This window comes from Esox lucius, chromosome 11 (genome assembly GCF_011004845.1).
Source record: "Esox lucius isolate fEsoLuc1 chromosome 11, fEsoLuc1.pri, whole genome shotgun sequence".
Classification (NCBI taxonomy): domain Eukaryota; kingdom Metazoa; phylum Chordata; class Actinopteri; order Esociformes; family Esocidae; genus Esox; species Esox lucius.
The window spans coordinates 49,708,979-49,732,937 of NC_047579.1; the positions used below are offsets into that span (position 1 = coordinate 49,708,979).

At 42.4% G+C, this 23,959-nt stretch overlaps 1 protein-coding gene across 14 annotated transcripts in view; it reads right to left on the minus strand.

Annotated features, from left to right (window-relative positions):
- nfixb (nuclear factor I/Xb) overlaps positions 1-23,959 on the minus strand; it is a 143,032-nt gene that overhangs the window by 82,086 nt on the left and 36,987 nt on the right. For 7 of the 14 annotated variants that reach the window (XM_029123284.2, XM_034295261.1, XM_034295260.1 and 4 more), the window contains one exon: positions 9,080-9,611. In XM_029123284.2, the coding sequence (XP_028979117.1) occupies positions 9,080-9,611 (532 nt within the window). Of the gene's footprint in view, positions 1-9,079; positions 9,612-10,135; positions 10,230-10,421; positions 11,211-23,959 lie in introns of those variants that run through there. The other 7 variants (XM_029123279.2, XM_029123278.2, XM_029123283.2 and 4 more) reach the window with 6 other exon arrangements.

Genomic DNA, 23,959 nt, shown 5'->3' on the forward strand with positions numbered 1-23,959 from the left:
GTTCGTTTCTTGAGCAAGGGAGTTGTTTCAGGGTCACTGTAAATAATGTCTGATTGCATGGTCCCTTGCATTCTCCAAGGGAGCTACAGGGAGCACTGGGTAAACAAATACAACACATCTCCAACTCAAATGTGTGTAACCCCCAACAACCCAGTAATAACAAACATTATTATTATTATTATTGTAACATAGTTGGAGTCATAAAACCAAAATATAATTTGTTAACTTGTCGAATGTCAATGCTACCAAATATCAACATTTGAATGAGCTATATGTTTGGTGCCACTGACTTGTACTTTAGTAATATATTGACAAATTATGATGAAGCATTGACTCAAACCAGTTTGGGATATTTTATGCTATTGGAATTTATTACATTAAAAAACACAGTTATAGCAAATAAGAGAATAGTATTTTTCTTACTGCTCTCGTTTGTTGGATGTCTGGAAAACATGAAACAGTGTTTTATTCTTGGAAAAAGTGCTATTTTTTTAAAATGTTTATTCTTATTTTGCAATGGTGTTTTGGAAACCGCAGAATCTGTGCTCTCTGACAAAATGTCTTAACCACAGCTATTACCTTTGTCAGTATTACCTGAAACTACACAATTGTGGTGCTCCAGAAAAAAAATGACATGTCCTTTTCAGTTAATATATATTTTTGAAATGAAATGTACAGCAACAGTGCGTGTAAAAAACACATTTAGTGATCAAAATGCCTCTCTCAGACTCTAGTGTCATCTGTTATTTACCTTAAACCAGCAGACACACATTCCAAGCGGGCCAGTCTGGCGGGGGGTGACAGACTGCCCCCAGTCTAGAACCAGACTAGGTATCAAGTCAGAGCCAGCAGCCATTCCAAACCCACGTCCCGGTTCTACCCAGGGACTGTAAATACGCGCCTGTGCACTGCTGAGTGTGTGTGTGTGTGTGTGTGTGTGTGTGTGTGTGTGAGCGCAGAACACACAGGCACCAGGTGTAGACTGGGGTTCAGGTGCAGGGTGGGTGAGGGGGGTCCCAGGGACCGTGCGGACAGGGGGTCCCAGGGACCGTGCGGACAGGGGGTCCCAGGGACCGTGCGGACAGGCACAGACAGAAGTGTGATGCTACGGATGCTGTCTGTGGACGCTCGCTCTCGACCTACAGCCCAAAGGCAGGCGTGCACAAAGACAGCATGAACACAGAGTCACTCAGGGAGGAGTTGACGCTGGGGATCTCTGTGGTTCCTGAAGAGGAAAACAGACAGCCTTTGAAAAAATGTAAGGTAAAAGATGAAGCGTCCTGTTAATGAACGATAACAATATTTTCAAAGGGTGGCTCTCTAAAGATTAAGGCCTGCCACATGAGAGAGGCCCAGCGTTTCACTGATCTCATAACTAGGCCGACACAACAGAGGCACTTGTGTGAAGCCCGTCATGGTCACTACTGCCACTTTATCAATCTTCAGTTCATAAATGTAGGTCTTGTTAACAAGCACACTGAGGCCCAGCTCTCAACCAGGGTCTAAAGAAATAACTCAGTTGGGCCTGACAAAGAAGAGACCAAGATGAAGTGGATCTTCTCTTTGAGCGTGTCTTCCTGTTTTGGCATTCTGTCTTGACTTCCGACATATACATGTTAGTCATGGACTGGCTATAGGGCGAATTCCTCTGGCATCTCAATGCCCTGCAGTTGCCCATGTTACAGTGCCACAGAAACAACCCACCACCACGCTCTGTGCGCCAGCAGGGGTGGTCATGGGATCACTGTGGATACGGCCCAGCCACGCAATGCTGTGAATCCCATAGCAACCTCTTGGACAACACTAAAATCACAGGTATTGTTGCATTAAAAGACCAGCTAATGGCTCAGTGACTAACTAGGCCAAACTACTGTAGTAACCTGACCTCAATTGTATTTAAACCGACAAACAAAAAAACTATCCACATAAATTCATAAATGGGTTTGTTATTCATTTACCTGTTTTCGTTTCTTTTGTAAAAAGAAAGCTAGATGTTTTTCGTTTCTTTTCTAAAATGTATGCATTGGAACTGCCAACAAGAAGTCAAATGATCCTGAAGTTGTGAGGGAATAAGGAAGTGTTGACAGTTACAAACAGAAGGTTACCATCCCAAATGATGCCTTTGAAATGGAGCCGCCAAACCGACAGAGCGTATTGAAGCGTCAGGTGATTTTTTTGCAGAGGCCCAAAGCTGAGATGAGCTGAGCCCTGCTTCTGTTTTAAGAGTTAAGAAGGAAATGACTTGGGTCTACACTGGGCAGCAGAACACTGGAACTTGTCCTCCAACAAACCATTAGAATAGCATGAATCCTCAACAGACTCCACAAAATGATACAATTAGAAAATACAAAAGTGTGTGTGTGTTTGTGTGTGTGTGTGTGTGTGTGTGTATGCACACGTGTGTTTATTTTTTTTTAATACCGGGACCTATTTAAATAAAACTATAATAATTAAAGTTAGAAGCTGAGGAGAAAGTAGTCAAAATAAAATACAGACGCAACTTAGTCAAAAGTTCTGTTTCCTCTCTCTCTCTCCCTCTTAGTACCTCTTTCCCTCCCTTTCTCTCCCTGCCTCTGTCCCTATCTGTTTATCTCTTTGTGTCCCTCTGTGTCTCCCTCCTCTGTTTTGCTCCTCGTTGTTTTCTGCTTCTCTATCTATCGGTTTGGCAGAGGCACATCCGTTGTTCAGCTGCTCAGAGATGTGGTGTGTTCATGTATTTATTAGATTTCCAGTAACTAGGACATTTGCACTGACCAACAGGCAAACGGATGCGTTAGCACCTAGCTTTGTTTTCAGCTCCACACACGTCACTGTAACGACAGCATGAGCAAACAGTGCATCTGGTAAAGTATCCTGCAGTGTACATGTGGTGAGACATGGTAAATACGGTAAATGCAGTAATGTCCTGGTAGGCTGTATATACTGTATTCCTAAACACACAGACCTTCCTGTATTGTTACTGTATGTCCGAATCACCACACCACGCTGTAAAGGGAGCACGGCCCTCACCCATCTCCCCCTCACTCCCCCTCATTTCCCCCTCATATTCACCCTGTTATTTCAATGAACAAAAGAGGGGCTCTTGAGGCCATGGGTGGATCCATGAAAGGAAGAAAGAAGCAGTGCTCCTGGTTCATGCTGAATGGGGCCCTTTCACACTTAAAGAGGCCTGTTTACTCTACCTCAATAATGGGGCTAATTTTCTGATCATTATTGGGTAATTCCACCCCTACACCCGGCGTTTTACGTGTTCCCATCATTCACGTCACGCTGCATGCTCTCCGTGAAGGCCCAGATTTCTGTCCTGACAGATCTGAGGCGGGATCCCCGACGCGGACACACATTTTGCATTTTCTTGTGCGCCTGTGAGACCCTGATCCCAGCCCCTTACAAGCCACCTCCTCCCTGTTCAATGGTGAGATGTGGAAGGAAAATGCTACAGCAGCTGGTAAAATAATGTGGAAAGGACAACTGTTTTTTGTTAGTTTTTGATTGTATTTCTGACTGCATGTTTACTGGGCAGTTTAATGCAGTCCTAAATACGCTTTTGCTATTTTGCTATTCATTCTCCATGGTCATTGGGAAACAGCTGAGAATGAGACTCCATTTTGTTTTGGAGCAGTATTCCTCACAGCAAAATCACACGGACTTAAAACAATAGAAAAAAACGAATACGCAAATATTCTTAGAAAGTTCCACTGTAAAATGATGATGACAGTTATTTTGATTATGAAGCGGTCCATAAATATAATGTAATATTTCTACATCATCAACATGGTAGCGCTGATGTTTCCTGTCGGCACGTTAAAAAGGCTGCCAACATGGCGGACGGAGACGAGGCTGTGAAGAGGGGAAGTGTTCATCGAAACCGAGGATATGGGGGGGAAAGGTTAGAAACGAGAGGAAGAAAGGATCAGAAGGAGAGGCTGGCACAGACTGTGTGGCGGTTTGAAAAGCTGGCACCTCCCAAAGAGAACTGCAGCTTTTGGTGCCAAACGCTGCCAACCAAACACTGAATCCAACCCTCCCTCTTTGTTTTCACCAGGGCATTTTGCATCATGTATATTTTGTGCTATCCATTTACATTACAGTGGATTGAGCGATATCACAGTGTGCACAATTAATACAAATAATGCAAAAAACATGAATAATAATAATATATTAATAATAGCTATAGAACACCATATTTACAAGTCTGGTGAAACAATGTTTGGGGACACTAGGTTGCCATGCAGTGCAAGTGCCAGAACTTGAAGGGGCATATTCTCTGACTGCAAGCGCCTTTAATATGGGGATCCACCTGAGTGTACCTCCATGTTTGTATCTTAACTATCCTGGGGTTCCATACGGAAAGAGCTGACCCAATTACAGGTCAGCCTTTCCCCGGCTTTGCTCTACTGGGCCGATAGCAAGCCCATCTTAATTTGGCAGGGAAGTGGGAGAGCTGCTCTTGTCCCCTCTCTCACTCCTCGGCACAGGGAGCTCAGAAATGCCAGTCCGCCCCTCCTGTGTGGGTATATGTTTTTGGGGATTGCCATATTTCATGCCTGGCATCCATACAAAAAGGCTGTATTAACTCAAGTAGTGTTATGATACAGCATTAGGCAAAATAAAAATTCAACAATAAACCAGCTCACCCTCTTTTAGCTTCCATTTTTGTTGAAGATGAAAAAGGTCTGAGGCAACCAACCAGTTTTATGTGAATGTAAGTGTAGTGAACTGAATCTATAAAATAATATGTAACCTTTTTATACATTGCAATATGTATTTAATATAAATACTCTCTTGCCACATCTTTGTTCTTTAAACAGCTAAAACCAAGATGAAAACATTATATTTCACGTATTAGTCTGTGAATACACATCTCCGGAAAAAATTAAGAGACCACTGCACCTTTTTCTTTTCTTTCCAAAAAAGTCTTTGGAAAGGAAAGAAAAAGGTACAGCGGTCTCTTAATTTATTGTTTTAATAAAGCAGTTTTTTATGTTGATGTATAGCTCGAACAAGCCATCACAGTGATTCAGAAGGCAGTATGAAGTGGCTGGAAGTTGTTACTAGACGAGCTCCCCTGTAATCTAAAGCACCTCACGGTATTGTCTAATCTATTCACGGGAACTCATCGTACGCTGGAATAACCTGTTCACCAGCGATTCCAAACACTGCACTCCTAAAACACAAACAGAGAAGGAGAATGATGGCCCGTCTCTCTGAGGACCCTGCATCCATCCAACTGTGTCACTGACATTGTGCTGTCATGAACAGCCAAAGCTCCAACTTTATTCCTGCATTTCTTGAAATGACAACCGCATATTCAACTTTCCGTTGAGAGCATTCAAGCGGGTGTTTTTCGCACAAGATGAATGTGGCCCCCATTGTGACGGTTCTCAGTATTACTCTGTTGGCCTGGGTTAAAGCCCCTGCCAGAACATAGTTCTGTTCTTCTTCCAGAACTCTGCAGTTCAGTTTGTTAACTAGCCAAGGAAAATAGCCGATTCTTTCCCCCTGTAAAACTCGTAGTTCTTTTCTATAGCATTAATGTCCGTTGCGTTTCTTTCATCACTGGGTATATGAAGGACAAAGTCGCTTGGCCAAAGCATGGCATAGGCAGAGTTGAAGGATGCCCGTGACATTGACATCCCATAGGACTCTTAGAATGAGACACAACAACACAATGGCATACGACTCTGTCCCGGTCCTGTCTTCATGACATGACACACATTTTGGTTTATTTCATTGGGAAACGGCAATTCCATGTCATATTAAGAAACTTCACGTTGATAATGAAATCATCTCCTTTAAACAGTTTGCGATGTTGTTCATACCAAATATGTTTGATATATATGTATAAAAATGACAGGGCAATAGATTTTGACTGGACGGTCAGCGCCAAAGCTCGCCACGCTGTAGAGCTGGCATACACAAGCGTCCAAACCATGCCCATTCCTGGACAGGATCTCTCCTGTATTGTGGATAGATTATGGGGGCACTTGGAAACATATTTCCATCATAACGGAGCAGTAATGAGAGTCGTATGAGAGGAAGCCGATCCAAACCTGACTAATGCTTGAACAGTGGCCATTCATCAGACAGACAAATATGGAACACACCGCACAGAAACATGACCTTCTCCCACAGTGTTGTGACCTAAGCTGGGCCTAAGCTGGGCCTAAACTGGGCCTGGGTGGGTGAGCCGTGCTTTATTCAATGTCTGATCAAAGAGAAGAAACCAGCTCGTCTTCCACATCCCTGAAACCACTATCAGCAGCATCTGGAGTTACCTCAGGACACCCACGCCCCCGGTTACGGACAACACGGTTGAATTACGCTGGGTGAAGAGAATGGCATTTGCCAAAGAAAAATAATTTGCATAAGGGGCCTGGCAACTGTGAAGTGGTAGTGTAAGCTGCTTTGGTCGATAGCTAGTCCACACGCCCATAAGCGCGGGTCATAAGTCTAGGTCAATCGTTTGAAAAAGGCCCATTTGCCATAAGAGGAGAACAGTCTCTCATACCGCAGCGATGGTGACGTCACCAGGCAGGAGAACTGCCGTACTCGAAGGCTCAGGTGCAACAATACGTCCGAGCAAGTGATAGCTTCTGAAAGACACAAACACCCAGCGATAGAGAGCTAAGAATAAAACTGTAACGTTTCCACTCCAAAGGTTAGACGGTGCTTTTCTTTCCCTGCAGTGGACATTAGAGAGGGGCTGGGCTGTTGATCAGGTGTTGTAGGGGGTGAATCTTATGGGCAGAACCAAGCGGGGGCCCATGGTTATCCTGCAACAGTTCAAATAAACGCTGCCTCTATAGAAGTGAGAAGACCTTGTCCAACTCATACTACAAATATATTAGTTAAAAGGGGCAGCTGAGACCAAGCTTTTAAAACACTCTTTTTAAGTGAGGATAGAAACAGACGAACAATTCCAACAAATAAACATGATTTCTGCTGCTATACAACCCACTTGCCAAAATGGATTAACAGATATATTCCTGGTACTGTTTGTATGTATAAAGGCACTAAGGTACATACATTTTCTTAACTGCAGAAACCATTTCAGCTTGAGAAATAATCTTGAAATAATGTAAACACACGAAAAACACACACACACACACAAACGCACGCAAACACACACACACCCACACACACCCACACATACACACACACACACACACACAGAAGGGTTAAACAGTAACGGGATGACTGGTGAATACTGGCAAGAAGCTGTAAGGGGCGGCTTCATCAGGAGCTAATCTGAGCCTGGGTTAGCAACGCATTGTGAAACAGGAAGACGAGCTTGCAGAGGCCCAGCTAACTGACGCTGAGTTACATACTGTGCTGAAAAGATCACTGCATGGGGTACTTTGTTACAGAGGCCCGCAGCCTCACGGTGCCAAAGACAAGAATTAGGGCTCTGTAAGTGAATGCCTGCCTGGTGTAAGACAATACGTTCATTAGCTTTATGCTAATGGCTGATTCCGGAGATATCCTAACTCAATGCCTTCAACGCATACCTGAGTCAGTAAAGGAACAGCATCTGCGGAACACCTAACTATACTTTCCACTTTAATCATAGCAAATGGACAATGGGGAATACAGAATACAAATATAAGATGAGATGTATTTCAGCACCAACACTGTAGAATGTTAGGCCAATGAAAATCTGAAATGTCAAAGCCAAATCAGAAATGTCAAAGCCAAATCAGAAATGTCAAAGCCAAATCTGAAATGTCAAAGCCAAATCAGAAATGTCAAAGCCAAATCTGAAATGTCAAAGCCAAATCAGAAATGTCAAAGCCAAATCAGAAATGTCAAAGCCAAATCAGAAATGAGCAGATGTAGGCTAAATGTTAGTCACATAAACGTCAAACTTTAAAAACATAAAAAGTAGTTATTTCTAGACCCAATAGTAATGAATTGCCTTTTGTCATCATCAAAGTAATTTAATAGAAAATGTTGAATGAAATTGTGTAGTCAGACAGAGGTAAAAAAAAAAATTATTATATGTGAAAATTTGTATTAGTGTTTAAGTTAAGTTACAATACAAAGTGTGGTGTTATTTCAGTGACAGCCAAGACAACAAAAACATACTAAACAGTTAGGAAATAATAAATAACCAAATTAAAATGCAATCACAAATCAATTGTTAAAATAAATCAGGGTCATCATCTCCAAAATAATATTTTAAATTCTAAAGCATATTTAAAAAAAAAGACTTTTTATATAGAAGGACGTTTGTTGCATGAACGCATTGCATAAATAAACAAACAACAGAGACAAGCTAAAACAGAGCAAGCCTGTCTGTAGGCAGTCTGAGTGTTTGTGCAAGCACTAGTGTAACAGAGTCTGTGCATATATGCTGTAAGAGTGTGTGTTGGCCAAGCGACTGATGCAGGCCTTGGTGCAGGGAATAGCAGAGTCTGCAGACGGTCACACATCTCCTAAACGACCTGGGACTGGGCCAGCTGTCACCACACTCCAGACCATCACACACACACACACACAAAACCCACAGACACACAACAGACTGCTACACAACATACTGCAAACAAACACGCGCACACACACACACACACACACACACACACAGAGAGACCAGACCCACAGACATGCAACATCAACGAACTGTTACTGACTCACACACAAACACACAAAAACAAATACAGACACACAGAAACTCCCTAAAAGACAATCATTTCACGTCAGATAATTACTGTGCACATAAACCCAGGCAGAGACAAAGACATTTGCAGATGTGTTTGTTTACAGACAACAGGCCTAAACCCTCCTTGACATAAACATGAATTCCTATTTGAATATAAACGAATTTAACCACAAGAATCTGAACAGTTTTATCATCCGGCTTCATCTCTGAATAAACACACGAATAAATCCATGCACAGCTCAAAAGCAACATCAAAATGAGATGGTGCGTCAGAGTTTTGAATTGTGTTCTGTCATGCACTGTTTTACAATTTTAAGGTTAAAGAGGTGTTCCTTTAGGAGGCAAAAAGTGGGCGAAAAGTGTGGGCGTGTGACAGAGGAGGCTTGAAAAGCAGAAAGGCGGTGTTGACCCACTGACCTGGCGAGTGTACGAAGTAGGCCAGGTAGAGGTCGAGTTCCTTGACAGACACTCCGATGTGGTGGGGCTGGACGCAAAGGCCGTGGTTGGAGCACTGGGGCGACTTGACCAGCCGCTCGCCGTCCGTGCTCTCCAGCGGGCTGCCCTTGAACAGGATGACCATCACCAGGTCCAGCCTCCACACCTTGTCGGCCTGGCGGAGGCAATCGATTCGGCGGATCTTGCCCTTCTGGTCCGGGTTGGAGAGGACACAGCAGGGGGGTTTCTTCCCCGTGATGGTGAGGACAAAGTCCTCGCGGAATTCCGGCCGGATGTCCTTGCGGAGCTTGGCCAGCAGCCGTGACGCCCACTTCTGCTTGATCTCAGGCTTCTCGCCGAGCAGCTCGTCTTTCACCGCGCGTTCTTCGTCCTTTGTCATCCTCTTCTCGTGTTTCTTGAAGTACTTGCGTTTGCGGGCCTGCAGGTTGAACCAAGTGTAGGAAAAGGCTCGGACATGGGGAAGAAGGGCCTCGATGAAGGGATGAAATTCATCCTAAAGGAGGAGAGACAGAGTTCTGTTATACACATTGAATAATATCTGCAAAGCCCATATGTTATTGGCCATAGAAGAGAGATGACAGAAATATCTTCCCAAAGTATTCCTGTTTTGATAGAATGTTCTTTAACCAATGGGGTACAGTTCAGTACAATATCATTAATAGCATAATGATTACAATAAAAATAAAAATGACAGTAATAACAACAATTGTTATTATTATAATAATTATTATATAAATAATATAATTAATACAATATACACTGATAAAAGTATAATGATATTATACTAGTTCTTTGGCAAAAATAACAAATAACAAACATGAACAAATAATAAACATATCGAGAAATAATGAAATAATGATCTGAAATTATATTGAAAGTGCATTGAAAATTATATTAAACTGAAATAAGAGAACCCGAAGTAACTGGAGAAGACAATATAGATTTTTTAAATTGATGCCAAGATGAACCCAACATGTTCCTCCATGAAGGAGAAGTTATTCAGCTGTACCATAATACCTTCAATACAAATCGCTCAGTGACAATGCCGAGATCTGGCCACGGTGTTCCTGAGCCAGGGTTCTCACACACCGGTCGGACAGTGCAAATCTTTGCCGCAACAAGACCACTGTTAAAATGTGCTGCTAAAAGATCTGCCATAACATTTCCTATCCCTCCTGCTCCCATGCAAAAAAAAAATAATCCAACCAGACTTACATTTAAACAACAAACTGAAACCAAACGAAAATCACGACAAAATCACAAGGCAAGAAGAAGACAGACAGACGGACAGTCTGGTAGTTACCATTCTGCACTCTCATCATAAATTTGGCACAGCGTTCAAAATGAGAAAAGAGAAATCTTCCACAGCAATTTTTTTTTCTTCGTTCCCCAATGTACAGCAAGGGCTGGTTTTGGCTGGGTGCGAAAAAGAATTGAAGCAAATAAACTTTTTTGGGGGGGGTGAAAAATTGCAGATCTCTGAAATTGCGAGTTGTCCAAAGTAAGCAGTGGAAAAAAGTACAACAAAACAAGATACCCCCCAGATGTACGGGGGTGAGATGGGGGGCAGGGGTGAGGTGGGGGGGCGGGGGTGGTTACTGCGTAATACCACAAAGGATCACTGGTTAAATTTGGGCCGGAAAGACAAAATACCAGAATTTAAAGAGAGGAGAAAACGAAACGCGATAGTGGAATTGTGGAAATTCCTAAAAATAGAAATGGCAAACGGACTAGAAGAACTGGAATAGCCATTTAAAATAAACACTCTTCTTTTGCGCTTTCCCCCCAAAAACAGAATGAAATAAAGCACAAAAACAATCCTTGGCAAAGCGTAATTGGTGGTGGTGTTTGTTCAGATCTGTGGGCCCCGCGTAAGAGTCAGACACACACACAGAAGCGGGGGGGCCGGGAGTGCCGAGCACAGAATGGGAAAAAAAAAGAGGAGAGAACCGAATCAATGTTGGACGAGCGCGTACGACCGCTGGCAAAGCCAAGTGCTGCTTCTTTTTTCCCCTTTTCTCTCCAACTCTCTCTCTTTCTCTCTCCGTTTCTCGCCGGCCGTCTCTCGTCCTCTCTGTGTTCTTTCCCTAACCATTGCTTGAGCCTTTGCCAACACAAGTAGGGCCCACCTATTTGGCAACAAGACGCCTGTAGCCCAGCCAATGCGTTAGCTTCAAGAGCTGAAAGGGAGGGAAAAGAGAAAGGAGGGGGGAGGGTGGGTTAGTGGCAAAAAGAGGAAGAGCAGGAGAGAGGGAGAGAGGGAGAGAGGGAGAGCAGGAGAGAGGGAGAGACAGGGTGTAAGCAGTCCGGTCCGACAGTGTACAATTTGCCAAATCGACAAGTTCCTATCTGACATCGGCAGACTTCAGGGAAAATGTATTTCTTGCGCACCAATCCCAGCTACCCTGAGTCTGCCTCCATCTCCAGTGCTGCCGCCATTGCCTCATCCCACCAGCCCTCTGCCCCTCCTCCCCTCCTCCCCCAGTGCGCCAGTCTCCCCCCTCTCTATCTCCCTGCTTGTGTAACGCCACCTTGGCACGGGATGGCAAGAGAAAACACACAGCTCCAAAATCCCAGAAGACCCCACAACCGGCAGCTGGTCTTGGATTTACTACACGAACAAAGAGGGGGAAACAAACCCGCCCTTTTCCCACCATGGGAGAAGATGCGTCTGGGTACGGCTGGGTGTTTCAGACCAGACGTACACAGCACACAACATGACTATGACGGCCAATGAAAGGTGGAACACCAACTTATAAAAACGGGCAAAATCGGTGGCCGACCGGCACAGTTCTTGTACAACTTTGGCACAACGTTCTTTTTAAACCTGAAGAGTCGGCAGACAAAGAGCTTTATTTCTCTGAGGCTTCCAATGGCTGTGACGTTCATGTTAATGACAAATAACTAGGGTCTGGCCGCCATGAGGCCTCAGCCTTCTTAAGCGGTTGGAGCGTTATGTAAAGGCCTGCAGCAATGTGTGTCTTATTGTTTCCAGGGTGGGGTTCGGCAGGATTCGAAAATTGCAGCTAAATGGACGAATGTGTTTATTTCTGATCTACCATTTCAATAAATATTTTATTTAAAACACATTTCTAGACTGTGCTGCACATTTCTAGTTAATATGCAGAAGTCTCTGGCATTACTTCATGCTCCCTTCAAGTGATCCATTTGTAAGAAGAAGACAGCATCAGTCAGCATGTACAAAGGACAATATATCTCTGGGTCTATGGACAACATATCTCTGGGTTGCCTGATAATATATCTCTGGGTCTATGGACAACATATCTCTGGGTTGCCTGACAATATATCTCTGGGTTGACTGACAATATATCTCTGGGTTGACTGACAATATATCTCTGGGTTGACTGACAATATATCTCTGGGTTGACTGACAATATATCTCTGGGTTGACTGACAATAAATCTCTTGGTTGACTGACAATATATCTCTGGGTCTATGGACAACATATCTCTGGGTTGACTGACAATATATCTCTGGGTTGACTGACAATATATCTCTGGATTGATGGACAATATATCTCTGGGTTGATGGACAATATATCTCTGCGTTGACGGACAATATATCTCTGCGTTGACGGACAATATATCTCTGGGTTGACTGACAATATATCTCTGGGTCTATGGACAACATATCTCTGGGTTGACTGACAATATATCTCTGGGTTGACTGACAATATATCTCTGGATTGATGGACAATATATCTCTGGGTTGATGGACAATATATCTCTGCGTTGACGGACAATATATCTCTGGGTTGACTGACAATATATCTCTGGGTTGACTGACAATATATCTCTGGGTTGAAGGACAATATATCTCTGGGTTGACTGACAATATATCTCTGGGTTGACTGACAATATATCTCTGGGTTGAAGGACAATATATCTCTGGGTTGACTGACAATATATCTCTGGGTTGACTGACAATATATCTCTGGGTTGACTGACAATATATCTCTGGGTTGACTGACAATATATCTCTGGGTTGACTGACAATATATCTCTGGGTTGATGGACAATATATCTCTGCGTTGACAGACAACCTCAATTTAGAAAGTAAAATTGCCAAAGGAAAGCTTGCTGCATTTCTTTATAAATATAATTTCAAAAACTGGTGCAAGAATATAATGCAATGTAAAGTAAAACCCATTATGTAAAGGTTGTTTCGAATAATGTTAACCTCCAAAGATGGTTCAACCAACAAATACATGAATGCCTCGTGAGAATTAAAATATACACCCACACCTAAGAAAAAAGACTTATCGTTTCATTCAACACTACAGTATCCGAAGCCTTAACCTCGTATGTACACTAAGAGCACATGATTCATACATGATCATAAGAAACCTAACCGGCTTTGCCCATGGACATCAACAATAAATGTTTTACCATAGAGACTTGAACTGTCATAGCAACCTCCATTCTTCCCACTGCACAGCCTTGTTGTTTGCCACTGCAGAAATAATTTCCCTCTTCAAGTCTGAATTCAATGTAGACCTCAAGTTTTTTTTTCCTCACACCCATATCTTACCCATATCTTGCCACTCAGTCATCACATCCATTTGCCTTTGCTTATAAAGAACCTTTCTGAGCTGACCGAGTCAAGCACAAAAAGCCTCTCTCAGCCATCTCATATGACAATCACGTCACCTGAAATTCAAAGGCACGATGAAACTGTTCATAATAATAATAAAGAAATAGTGGTTTGGATCCTGGATGCCAACTTGCTGAAACAGCATGCCAGCCGTGTGTTCAAACCCTGAATGCTAAAATAAATGGTCCTCTGACAGCCTAGGTATTTGAGATAGTATACCAGAGGAATGACCAAACAATATATTGTTATTTTTGTAATTGCACTGGCAACCCGTTTTTAATAGCAATCAGGAACTAAAAGTGTTGGTGTTATATCGTCAATACACAATGAATAATGACTTTTCCAGGCACTCTGGATTGCGTCATGCCCAAGAACACCTCTAGGCACTGGCATTTTGGCTGTGCATTTGCCATATCCTAAACCCCCTCATATGCCTTATTGCCTAACCATTTTTTAAATGTACTACAGGATTGAAGCAAAATATGCTTATTGTTATATTTGCGTTTAGAATATAAACAACACATTTGGGTTCCTCAAAGGTTCTTTTAGGAGTAGGGGTTAAGGCTTCTATGTGCAACCAAAATAAATCAATGAACTATTTTAGTTCTTGAATGATTTCTTCACAGTTCCAAAGTTTCTTTTTGTTTGTTCATTTAATGACAGTTAAAATATTGGGGAGGGAGCTCATTGAGATATTTTGGGGCATAGGTTCCACACAGCTCTTTTAGTGCAGCTGTGACTGAGAGTTTTAGTCAAGTTTATCTGATGTGTTGTGTTATATGCCACTCAGTATTGTTAATGTCGATCTAATCTGCTGCCTCCAGAGGTACATGGGCTCCATTCCGGCCCAGTGCTATTTCATTACGCTCTCCCAGTATCCTCTGTCAACAAAACATAAAATGGCCTTGTATCAATTGAAAACGTTCCACTTAATCATTCAGTGGACCTCAATTCTCTCCTCTGGGACCACCAACTGTTCAAGGGGTAGCTAATTTCATTCACCTCTGATGCTGTGGTAACATATAGCCCACTACTAATGATTGGATCCAGGCACTCTGCTTTGTGTCATGCAAACAGCCAGCAGTGGTAGGCTTATAGCCCTGTTTAACTAAAAACCCTACATTCATAACCAACTGGGAAGGTTGTATTCTCGAGGCTGCTAGCTAAAATTACTTGCAGGGAGGGCATTCAAGTGGAGTTCTCCCTGTTAAAGTCAATGATAAATACAATTATGAACGTAGGGTTAGACTAACACAATGCTTGTTTGTTTTTTTTTATTCCAACCACCACAGGAAACATTTCGCCTCTAGTCAGGCTGTTGCCGTAAATAAGCAGTTTCTCTAATTGACATGGCAGGTAAAATGGAGAAATAAAAAAAGGGTTTTTACAAAAACAGCCTTATTATCTGCAGTAAATTGGCCAAATACCCAAGATGCCTAGCAGCTAAAATAAACTGGTGACTAACCTGATAAATTAGTAAACAAATGTTACTTCATACCAGTGAAATATATTTAAGCAATAAGGCACGAGGGGGTGTGGGATAACGCCAATGAAACATGGCTAAAAGCTGTTATTTGTCATAAAGCATCAAACCTGCACAAATATACCCAAAACATCCATTATGCCATATTGTCAACATCAACTGGTAAGAAACGCAATTACACCATTTAAAAGTTCTGTGATGTCATAGCCATGGTATACAGTCTCTTATAACCGTGTGATTTAAATTCTGAACGCAAAATGGCTGATAGCTGTGACATATGAGACTATATACCACCATTTGTCCATTTATATAGACATCACATCACTTCATACCACGCTAACTGTGTTGGTAATGGGTCTATAAGAGCAATAAGACATCTCAGGAGTTTGTTATATATTGCTAATATACCACAGCTAAGAGCTGTTTCTAGAGAAGAGTACTTATATGTGGTTTAATGGCCATACACTCTCCCTTATGCCTTAATTATATCACAGCTTTCATCCAATCAGCATTCAAGATTTGAACCACCTTGTTTACAAAGTCTGTTATAAACTGGGTAGTTGGAACCCTGAATGTTGATGATTCAGAACCTCTAGTACAGTATATCAGACCCTGCAAAAATATGTTTACTGTACTAATTTGGTTGATAACCAGTTCACTATCACAATAATGGCAAAAGGCACCTCAGGGTAATATATAGGCCAAAATACCATTGCTAAGGGATGTATAAGAAAACCCCTCAGCCTTGGTATATTTGCATTACACCCCACCCACTTGAACCGTGTTGCTTATTATTCATTATTAACTGGTTATCAACAAAATAAGCATAGTACAAACTTTAGTGTTTTAATATGCTATCTTTTTTTTTGGCGACTGACCGTGGTCAAGTAATATTTTTAAATAATGACTATAATTATGTTCCCGCCCCACACCATCTGCTCCATTAAACGTGGTGCGCGGCACAATCTAGTTGCCTACCCCAAGCATCTGTATACTGCCCGTGTGCAAAAACAGCAAAGAGAATAGAATACAATGGCTATCCCTTCTCTCTAACAGTAATTTCCAGGCTACATAAGAAAGATTTATTATTAATTATTTGTTTCTTTTTTACAATTTTTAGTCAGTCGCCTTCCCCTCAAATTGGTCCGTGTCAGGTTTGGCCCATTAATATGGTCAGAAAGTATGATGTTAAGACTTCTGCCAAGACAATTAAAAATGCAGCCACCGTGTTTTACTCACGCGGCACTTGCAATATTAATGTTAAAAATAGTGAAGACATCGATGTCTGCCAGGAGGTGGATGGATTTTGAACGAACTAGAAAGGTTGGTTGGCATTCGCACAAGCGAGACATTTGTGATACGTGGTCAACGTCATAAAATTCGGTTTTAATTAATAATAACAGAATGAAAAAAAATAGTAACTACAAAATCATGCTGGTAGAATTCCAAGCTAAAATCTACTCGATTATACAAAACAATTCATTGCGTCAACATAGGCCATGCCTACACATAATTCCTAGAAAACGTATTGGATGGCCAAACTCATTAGTAAACTATACTTGTGCTGAGGAATAGTGTTGGGAATAGTGTATGCCAGCACTCGGGTGTGCTCACCGGCAAGTTGAAAAACGTTCATTCGAGAGATTGTGACCATAGCCTTCCCACTGCATCTTCTGCGTCTATCTTCTGACATGGGTCATTTGTCCCGATCTTGTCCCCATTCTAATTTGCTCACATTAGAGGGTTGCATACAATCAAAAGGAACATTGTGTAAAGATTCTGATCCGATCTTCGATACGTGTAAATAGACAAGATCAGGTCACCATCAGGAAGAAGGATGCATGCTAGAGTCACTGATGAACGGGGATTCTATGTCCTTACATGGGAGATAAACTGTCTACACTATTTACATAAATAAGAGTTTCAATCTTTATCGATAGACTATAAATGATACATGTATATATTATTCTTTTACTCCCAAATTGACCACATTTTATAATGAAGTCTGAGGAGACATCTTCGCCAGTTGATACAGAGGTTACGGTAACGGATGCCCCTGCAAATTAAACGTATAACTACTTTGGCCAAATGTATTGTATCAATTAAACAAATATAACAATGTGTATTATATGAACAGAAGCGAAATGTTCAACGTGACTATGTCGAGAAACGCTTTTGTCCTTTTCATTCTCGATTCTTGGCGCGTCTGAATGACAGAGACCTGCCAAGTGCAGATTAACTCTTTCAGTGCATCTCCAGACGGCCTAGGCTATATGCAAAATAAGGAAAAACATTGAACTCAAGATTGGATAAATTAAACTGCTGTGTGAATTAGTCTACATAAAGAATACAAAAAGTACGCCTAGTTTTATTTCAAACAGAATGTCCGACATAGGCTGTTTCCTTTATTTAGTTAGATTAGGTCAATGTGTTTGTTTTTCCCTTTTCGAAAGTCTACATATATCAGTAGACTACCTCGGATAAGCTTAGTCAAGAAAATTATAGCAATATTCGCGTGTCCATTTTAAAATCAGTGATATATGTAAAGAACGTCGGCTTTTGAGAACATCGTGCTATTGGATGAAATTCTTAAATGCTTTTTAGAGTTTATCATGCAATTGAAATGTCTAGCCTACATTTGCACTGCAGTTTGTGATAATAGGAAAACATTCAACAAATATTCACTGGCAGAGAACATTTAACAACACACCGAGGCGTGAAATTATTGGATGTGAAATAGGCTAAATTAAATAAGTTGTTTTCCACAAATGTGATCAGATTATAAAGTGCAATATAGAAAACAATTAACCTACGAAAAAACAATTAAAAAAATTAGAAGAACCTCTTTTTTATAGGCTATATCAATTTAAGCAACAAAAAAATATTTCAACATCTTTTGATTCCTCGTTAACATAGAAAAAGTCCACAGTTTTACAAGTTCTAAATAATATTAAGGATAATCTTTAGTGACCAAATAGCCTAAAAACATACAGTCAGTGCTTATTTCAATAAATATTAATATTTATGGATGGACTAAACGTTTTAAGAATTGGTTATAACTGACCTGGAATTCGTTTTTTTATCATCATTATCGTTCAATGTTCTTCAAACAATTAACTTATGAATAGGACAAAGGACACGAAACACACAAACACTGGTCCAAGCACACGTTTCCCAGTTCACTCTCCAACAAAATGTCCCAATACATCCTACAGGCACCTAGCCCATGTGTGATAGTTACATTCGTAACCTAAATAACTGATTTAGTGCACCTTAGACCAAGACAGCAATGAAAATGACTATGAAAACGAAAAGACTATGCAAGCAGTATAACTTTTAGTCAACTGCACCAAACCAATGATCTAACCCTTTCCTTAGTCCTTTGATAATAATTGCGCTAGACAACCAACGATGTTTCTTTTGTAACATTAAGTAGGCATACTTGTATGCCATTTGTGTGCACCCGATGTATGAGTGTTTAAGTTGGCTTCATTTGGAAAAATGGACAGCGATGTAAGAGGGTGATTTGTTCCAGCGCGCACGAGTCGCAGTAGATGTGATCACGAACGTTTTGAAGAGTGGCCTATAGCCTCTAACCAGAGCAGTCTTGTGGTTCCTTGCCATTATTTTAGCTGGATACCCAAAATACTAATGATGTATTGCCACTTGATTTAAAGTTTGTTTTTCTCTCACAACATAAGAGTGGTGGAGACGTATCCAAGGAAAAGCCTTTACCGCTTAGATGTGGATTAACAAAGGCTACGGAAAGGGCCTCTCTGTGTGTGAAGTTATTACCGAGGGGATCGGTATCAGTGATCTTGTATTATTCAAACGAAATTTAAATAATACAAATTCCTAAAGGTAACCTAACAAGCAAATTATACGGTTTCCATTTCAACACCATTCAAAATGTTAAATGGCTCTTGTCTAAGGTTTAGGCCAAACAAGCTGTGCAGTAGCCCTAAAATGTAGATTGCCTTCCCTTTAGCAAAACAAAATATATGACTGTAATCTCTAGAACACGTTCTGGTACAATTGCCCTTGTCAACTTTCCTTTACTGTGGTCTATAAAATAATTTGACAATAGCCATAATTAAATTTAAAGGGCTCTCCAAGAAGGCCATATTTGGGTTGGCAATACTACATTTGTATATTGGAATATTTCATATTTTACGTACAATTCAACTGAATACACTTGGGAGCATAAGCATAAGGCCAGGCCTACATTTTGATAATACACACACACAATCACAAATGTGTTTTGTCAAGGAGGATGCTTAAATCACCCCTCTGAATATCCAGGGGCAAATAGCACAACCTCCAATTCTCCTGAACATGAATGTATATTGTCATCCCTCAGACAACTAGACAGCCAATCAAAGTGGAGGAAAACACATTGGAAACATAGGCCTAAATCTCATCTCATTAAATCAACTCAGCCACAATCTGTCTGGAGCCTGGTACGGCTCACTGCTGTTCCCTCCTGACTGACTGAGGGTCCCTGACCCTAGAAGTTGGCCGACCTTGACCCTGCTGTGCCCCACAGAGGAGAGGAGAGGGTTGCAGGGTGGGGGGACTGGCAGTGGAGGCTCTGTGAGCCAGGGCCAGGCCCGTCACAGCAGCTCCTGGGTGGGTGAGTGACAAAAAGACCGACAGCCAAGACAGGCAGAAGGGACAGACACTGCTGCTAGTGGACAGTGTTATGTTAATTATTGCTTTATTTTTAGTTTGGACATATTTTTATTTATATATTATTCTTAACTCTCACTACGTAGTTGTCGGGTGCCATGTCACAAGAGTTTTTAATTGTGCGTGTTGACGCTGTGTTGTGCAGTGCATTTGACAAATAAACCTTGAAACTTGAAACAACAGGGAGAGGGGATAGACAGACAGACAGACAGACAGAGGGGACAGAGAGACAGGCAGAGGGGACAGAGAGACAAACAGACAGGCAGAGGGGACAGAGAGACAGACAGACAGGCAGAGGGGACAGGGAGACAGACAGACAGGCAGAGGGGACAGAGAGACAAACAGACAGGCAGAGGGGACAGAGAGACAGACAGACAGGCAGAGGGGACAGGGAGACAGACAGACAGGCAGAGGGGACAGAGAGACAAACAGACAGGAAGAGGGGAGAGAGAGACAGACAGACAGGTAGAGGGGATAGAGACAGACAGACAGGCAGAGGGGACAGAGAGAAAGACAGACAGCCAGAGGGGACAGAGAGACAGACAGGCAGGCAGAGGGGACAGAGAGACAGACAGACAGGCAGAGGGGACAGAGAGACAGGCAGACAGGACAGAGAGACATGTGCCCATACATGGCCGCAGGGGGGTGCCATGCTGTCCAAAGCATGTTGGCATGTTAGCGTGGCATGACATCATTGCTTTTATATTTCCAATAGATATGCACTGACATATGTTCAAATAATGAACATGTAACCTAGGTAACATATTACTACGCCTTGGACAAGTATTAGCCCTATAGGGCGACGTACAGACCAGGTAGAGGAGTGAAGACATACTGATTGACAAAAAGTACTAAAACCAAATGAAAACGGTTTTGAATAGTTAATGGACTGTAGCTTGCTAAAAAAAACACACAAACATAAAGGCTAGATGATCAGGGTGCATGTAAAAGTCCCAAAACAATACAGAGAAAACGTCTAAAGGAGACGTCTGAAAGGAGACGTCTGAACGAAAACGTCTGAAAGGAGACGTCTGAAAGGAGACGTCTGAAAGGAGACGTCTGAATGGAGACATCTGAACGGAGACGTCTGAACGGAGACGTCTGAAAGGAGACGTCTGAAAGGAGACGTCTCAACGGAGACGTCTGAAAGGAGACGTCTGAACGGAGACGTCTGAACAGAGACGTCTGAACAGAGACGTCTTGGTCAAATCAGTTCCCGCCCTGCAAAAGAATCCCAGGACCGGCAACACACATTGAAGTTACCACAGAGGCAAAGGCAAACGCACCGCCATTTACACAGAGGTCAGCAGGTGTGTGTCCTTGCCTGGCTTCTCCCCCAGGTAACTGCAGCACCCGGGCCTGCCCCTCCCCCTCCCCCGACCGGGCACGCTGTCCCCAGGCTCAGCTCCGAGGGTGCAGGCGAGTCAGGGCCAAAGACGCCCACTGAAACTGGCACACTGACGTTAATCAGCTGGTCCGCCCACACAGCCACGACCCTCCCTGGTCCTCCCACACCGCCACGACCCTCCCTGGTCCTCCCATGCTGACTAGTAAACCAGTGTCTCCCATTCTCATACTCCCGTCGCCGGCAGTGTCCCCCCACAACGCTTGGGGACAGGCGGGCCCCACTGAGCTCCAGTGTTCGTCATTGTGACACCGTGAGAAGGCACGTCCGGCCGTATAACTCTCCGCTGTAATCAGAAGGAGAATCATTAAACCCAGGAAGATGGGGGGGGCGGGGGGTGGGCAAAACAAACCCACCTCACACACTCTCACTCTCTGTGGGCAGGCGAGTGACGCGTGCAGACCTTTGAAGAGCACTGCTAGCATTGGTTGTAATTATCTCCGTTTACAAACCAGCGCGTTACTATGTGTGAAAAATCTGCAAGCAATTTGTGGTGGCTACGTGCTAACGAGCCCGGCAGTGGGCCGGGGAGCCATCAGAGGGAGGCACGCACGACACATTCCAAGCCCACAAACAGTCGCCACCACACAGCCACGCTACGCCGCGGCAGGGGCAGCGCTAACACTACTTGCTCTGCACAGCCCACTGCAAAGTACCACTGACATCTATATCACGCCGCTCGACTGGAGTACTCATGGGCCGGTTGGATATTGAAGTCTGGTTCCAATAGACTCCCTGGATGATTTATCCGGAGCTTTAAAGATCAAATCAAGCCGAGGATCATTGAGCAAACAGGACTGGCCTGAATTAACATTAGGACGCTTTGGTTTGCAGTACCAAGGCCTGAAACCTTTCTTAAAGATATAGAGATCCAGGTGAATCCAATGATCTAAACCCTTTTGTTTTTGTAGTGGTGTAAGGGCTTAAGATGAGGTATATTATTCTGCCTCAAGTAATAAACACAGGCTGAAACCTGTTCTTCTTCCAGAGAAAGGATGGCATAACATTGACCTGGTGTGCAGAGAGCATGGCAATGGGAAACAGAAGGAACATGTACCTACAGTAAACTATGAGAATTTGGGCAATATTCATGTCACAAGACAATTCCTAGCCTTTTTCTGTCATTGCCTCTGGGGTTTTGTGGCCTTATTAAATGGAAAAGCAATTAAATAATGAAATAAGATTATTTAAAAACAACAAATATATTGTAGAAGCATAAAACATTTCAGTAAGTTTCATCATGAATGATAATCAATATTTTTTTATTATGTCCATATGAATTTGTTGCAAATGTTCAGGTGTCAAAATGGTGGGAGTTGTGACATAGTTGTTGCACATAAATATTTGGAGTCTCCAACTCTGGTGATGTAGATATTAAATCTACAATTGACTATATTTAATGGCATATAATATAACTGTTAAAGCTACTTCAAAAGTTAACTTACATCATGAATACTTAAACCATTAAAATAATCTGAGCTTTATAAGTGTATAAGTGTACTAAAATTAATTGCCCTCTAATAAAGATGCTGGGTTTTTTCATGCATGTTTCATCACCTTATAGTCAACATTCATGAGAATTAATGCAAATGCTGAGCAGGTTTCTGCTTAATTAGGCAAATCTTTTTAAAACATGTACTGTTTAGCCATAATGGCCCCTAATGGTCCATCCATTAGATGGACAACATGGACAGAGATAAACAAAAATGGATAGCTACATGAATATACACTCATTTAAGTTAGCCATGAATACATTAGCACATATTTCCATAGATTACTTCCATCATAGCACATTTCCCAAATACTTGACTCAGCTCAAGAGCAAATATAGAAATATATGAGTATGTTTTCATAGGGAATAATATGGCCTAATGTCATAGAAGCGCTAAAGCTTGAGGATGCCACTTGAACCGGCACACGGCCCACTCTCCCCTCGCTCCCCACGCTCCCCACGCTCCCCTCGCTCCTCTTCCTCCCAGCCTCACGCCGGTGTTGAGAAATAATGTGCTGTGGAAAAGAAAAAAACACCGCCCTGTTTTCAGTGGCAGAGCCGACGGCTTGCCATGCTCCGACAGGCTGGCGGACGGCACCAAAACAATCATGTTCATCTCCTTAGGGATCAGTCCATGGGTTGCAGCTCCCTGGCCGCTGCCTCCCCACATACAAACACACCAAGGACACCTTCGCTAGAGGAAAGGGCTGTTTGGACGTCAGTACTACCACTGTGAATTCGGATCCATTCCCTGGAACTGACGACTCATAGTTCAAAAAGCAACAAGTTACAGGTTTATTCCAAAATGTTACTAGTGAACCTTTTCAGCTTGGAAAAAGATGTAAAAGATACTAACAAATTTACAAAGAATTTAAAGCATGTTGTCGGAACAGGGCCACCAAGCACCAGAGTCCCATCCAGCTCTCCCAACCACCCATGCCGGAGACAACCACAAAGTTCTCTGCTCTGGGGGTCCTCCTACGCATGGCAGTATGCATTATGTTCACTTTAATAGTTAAAGGATGAGATATCTACAAACGGATTCTTAGTCAGCTACATATTACTGCAAAAGTAAAAAAGAATACTGTTCGGTCTATTCCTTCATATTACAGACTGTTTTACTATTACTACCAGAAACTACATGAAAAAAAACAATCA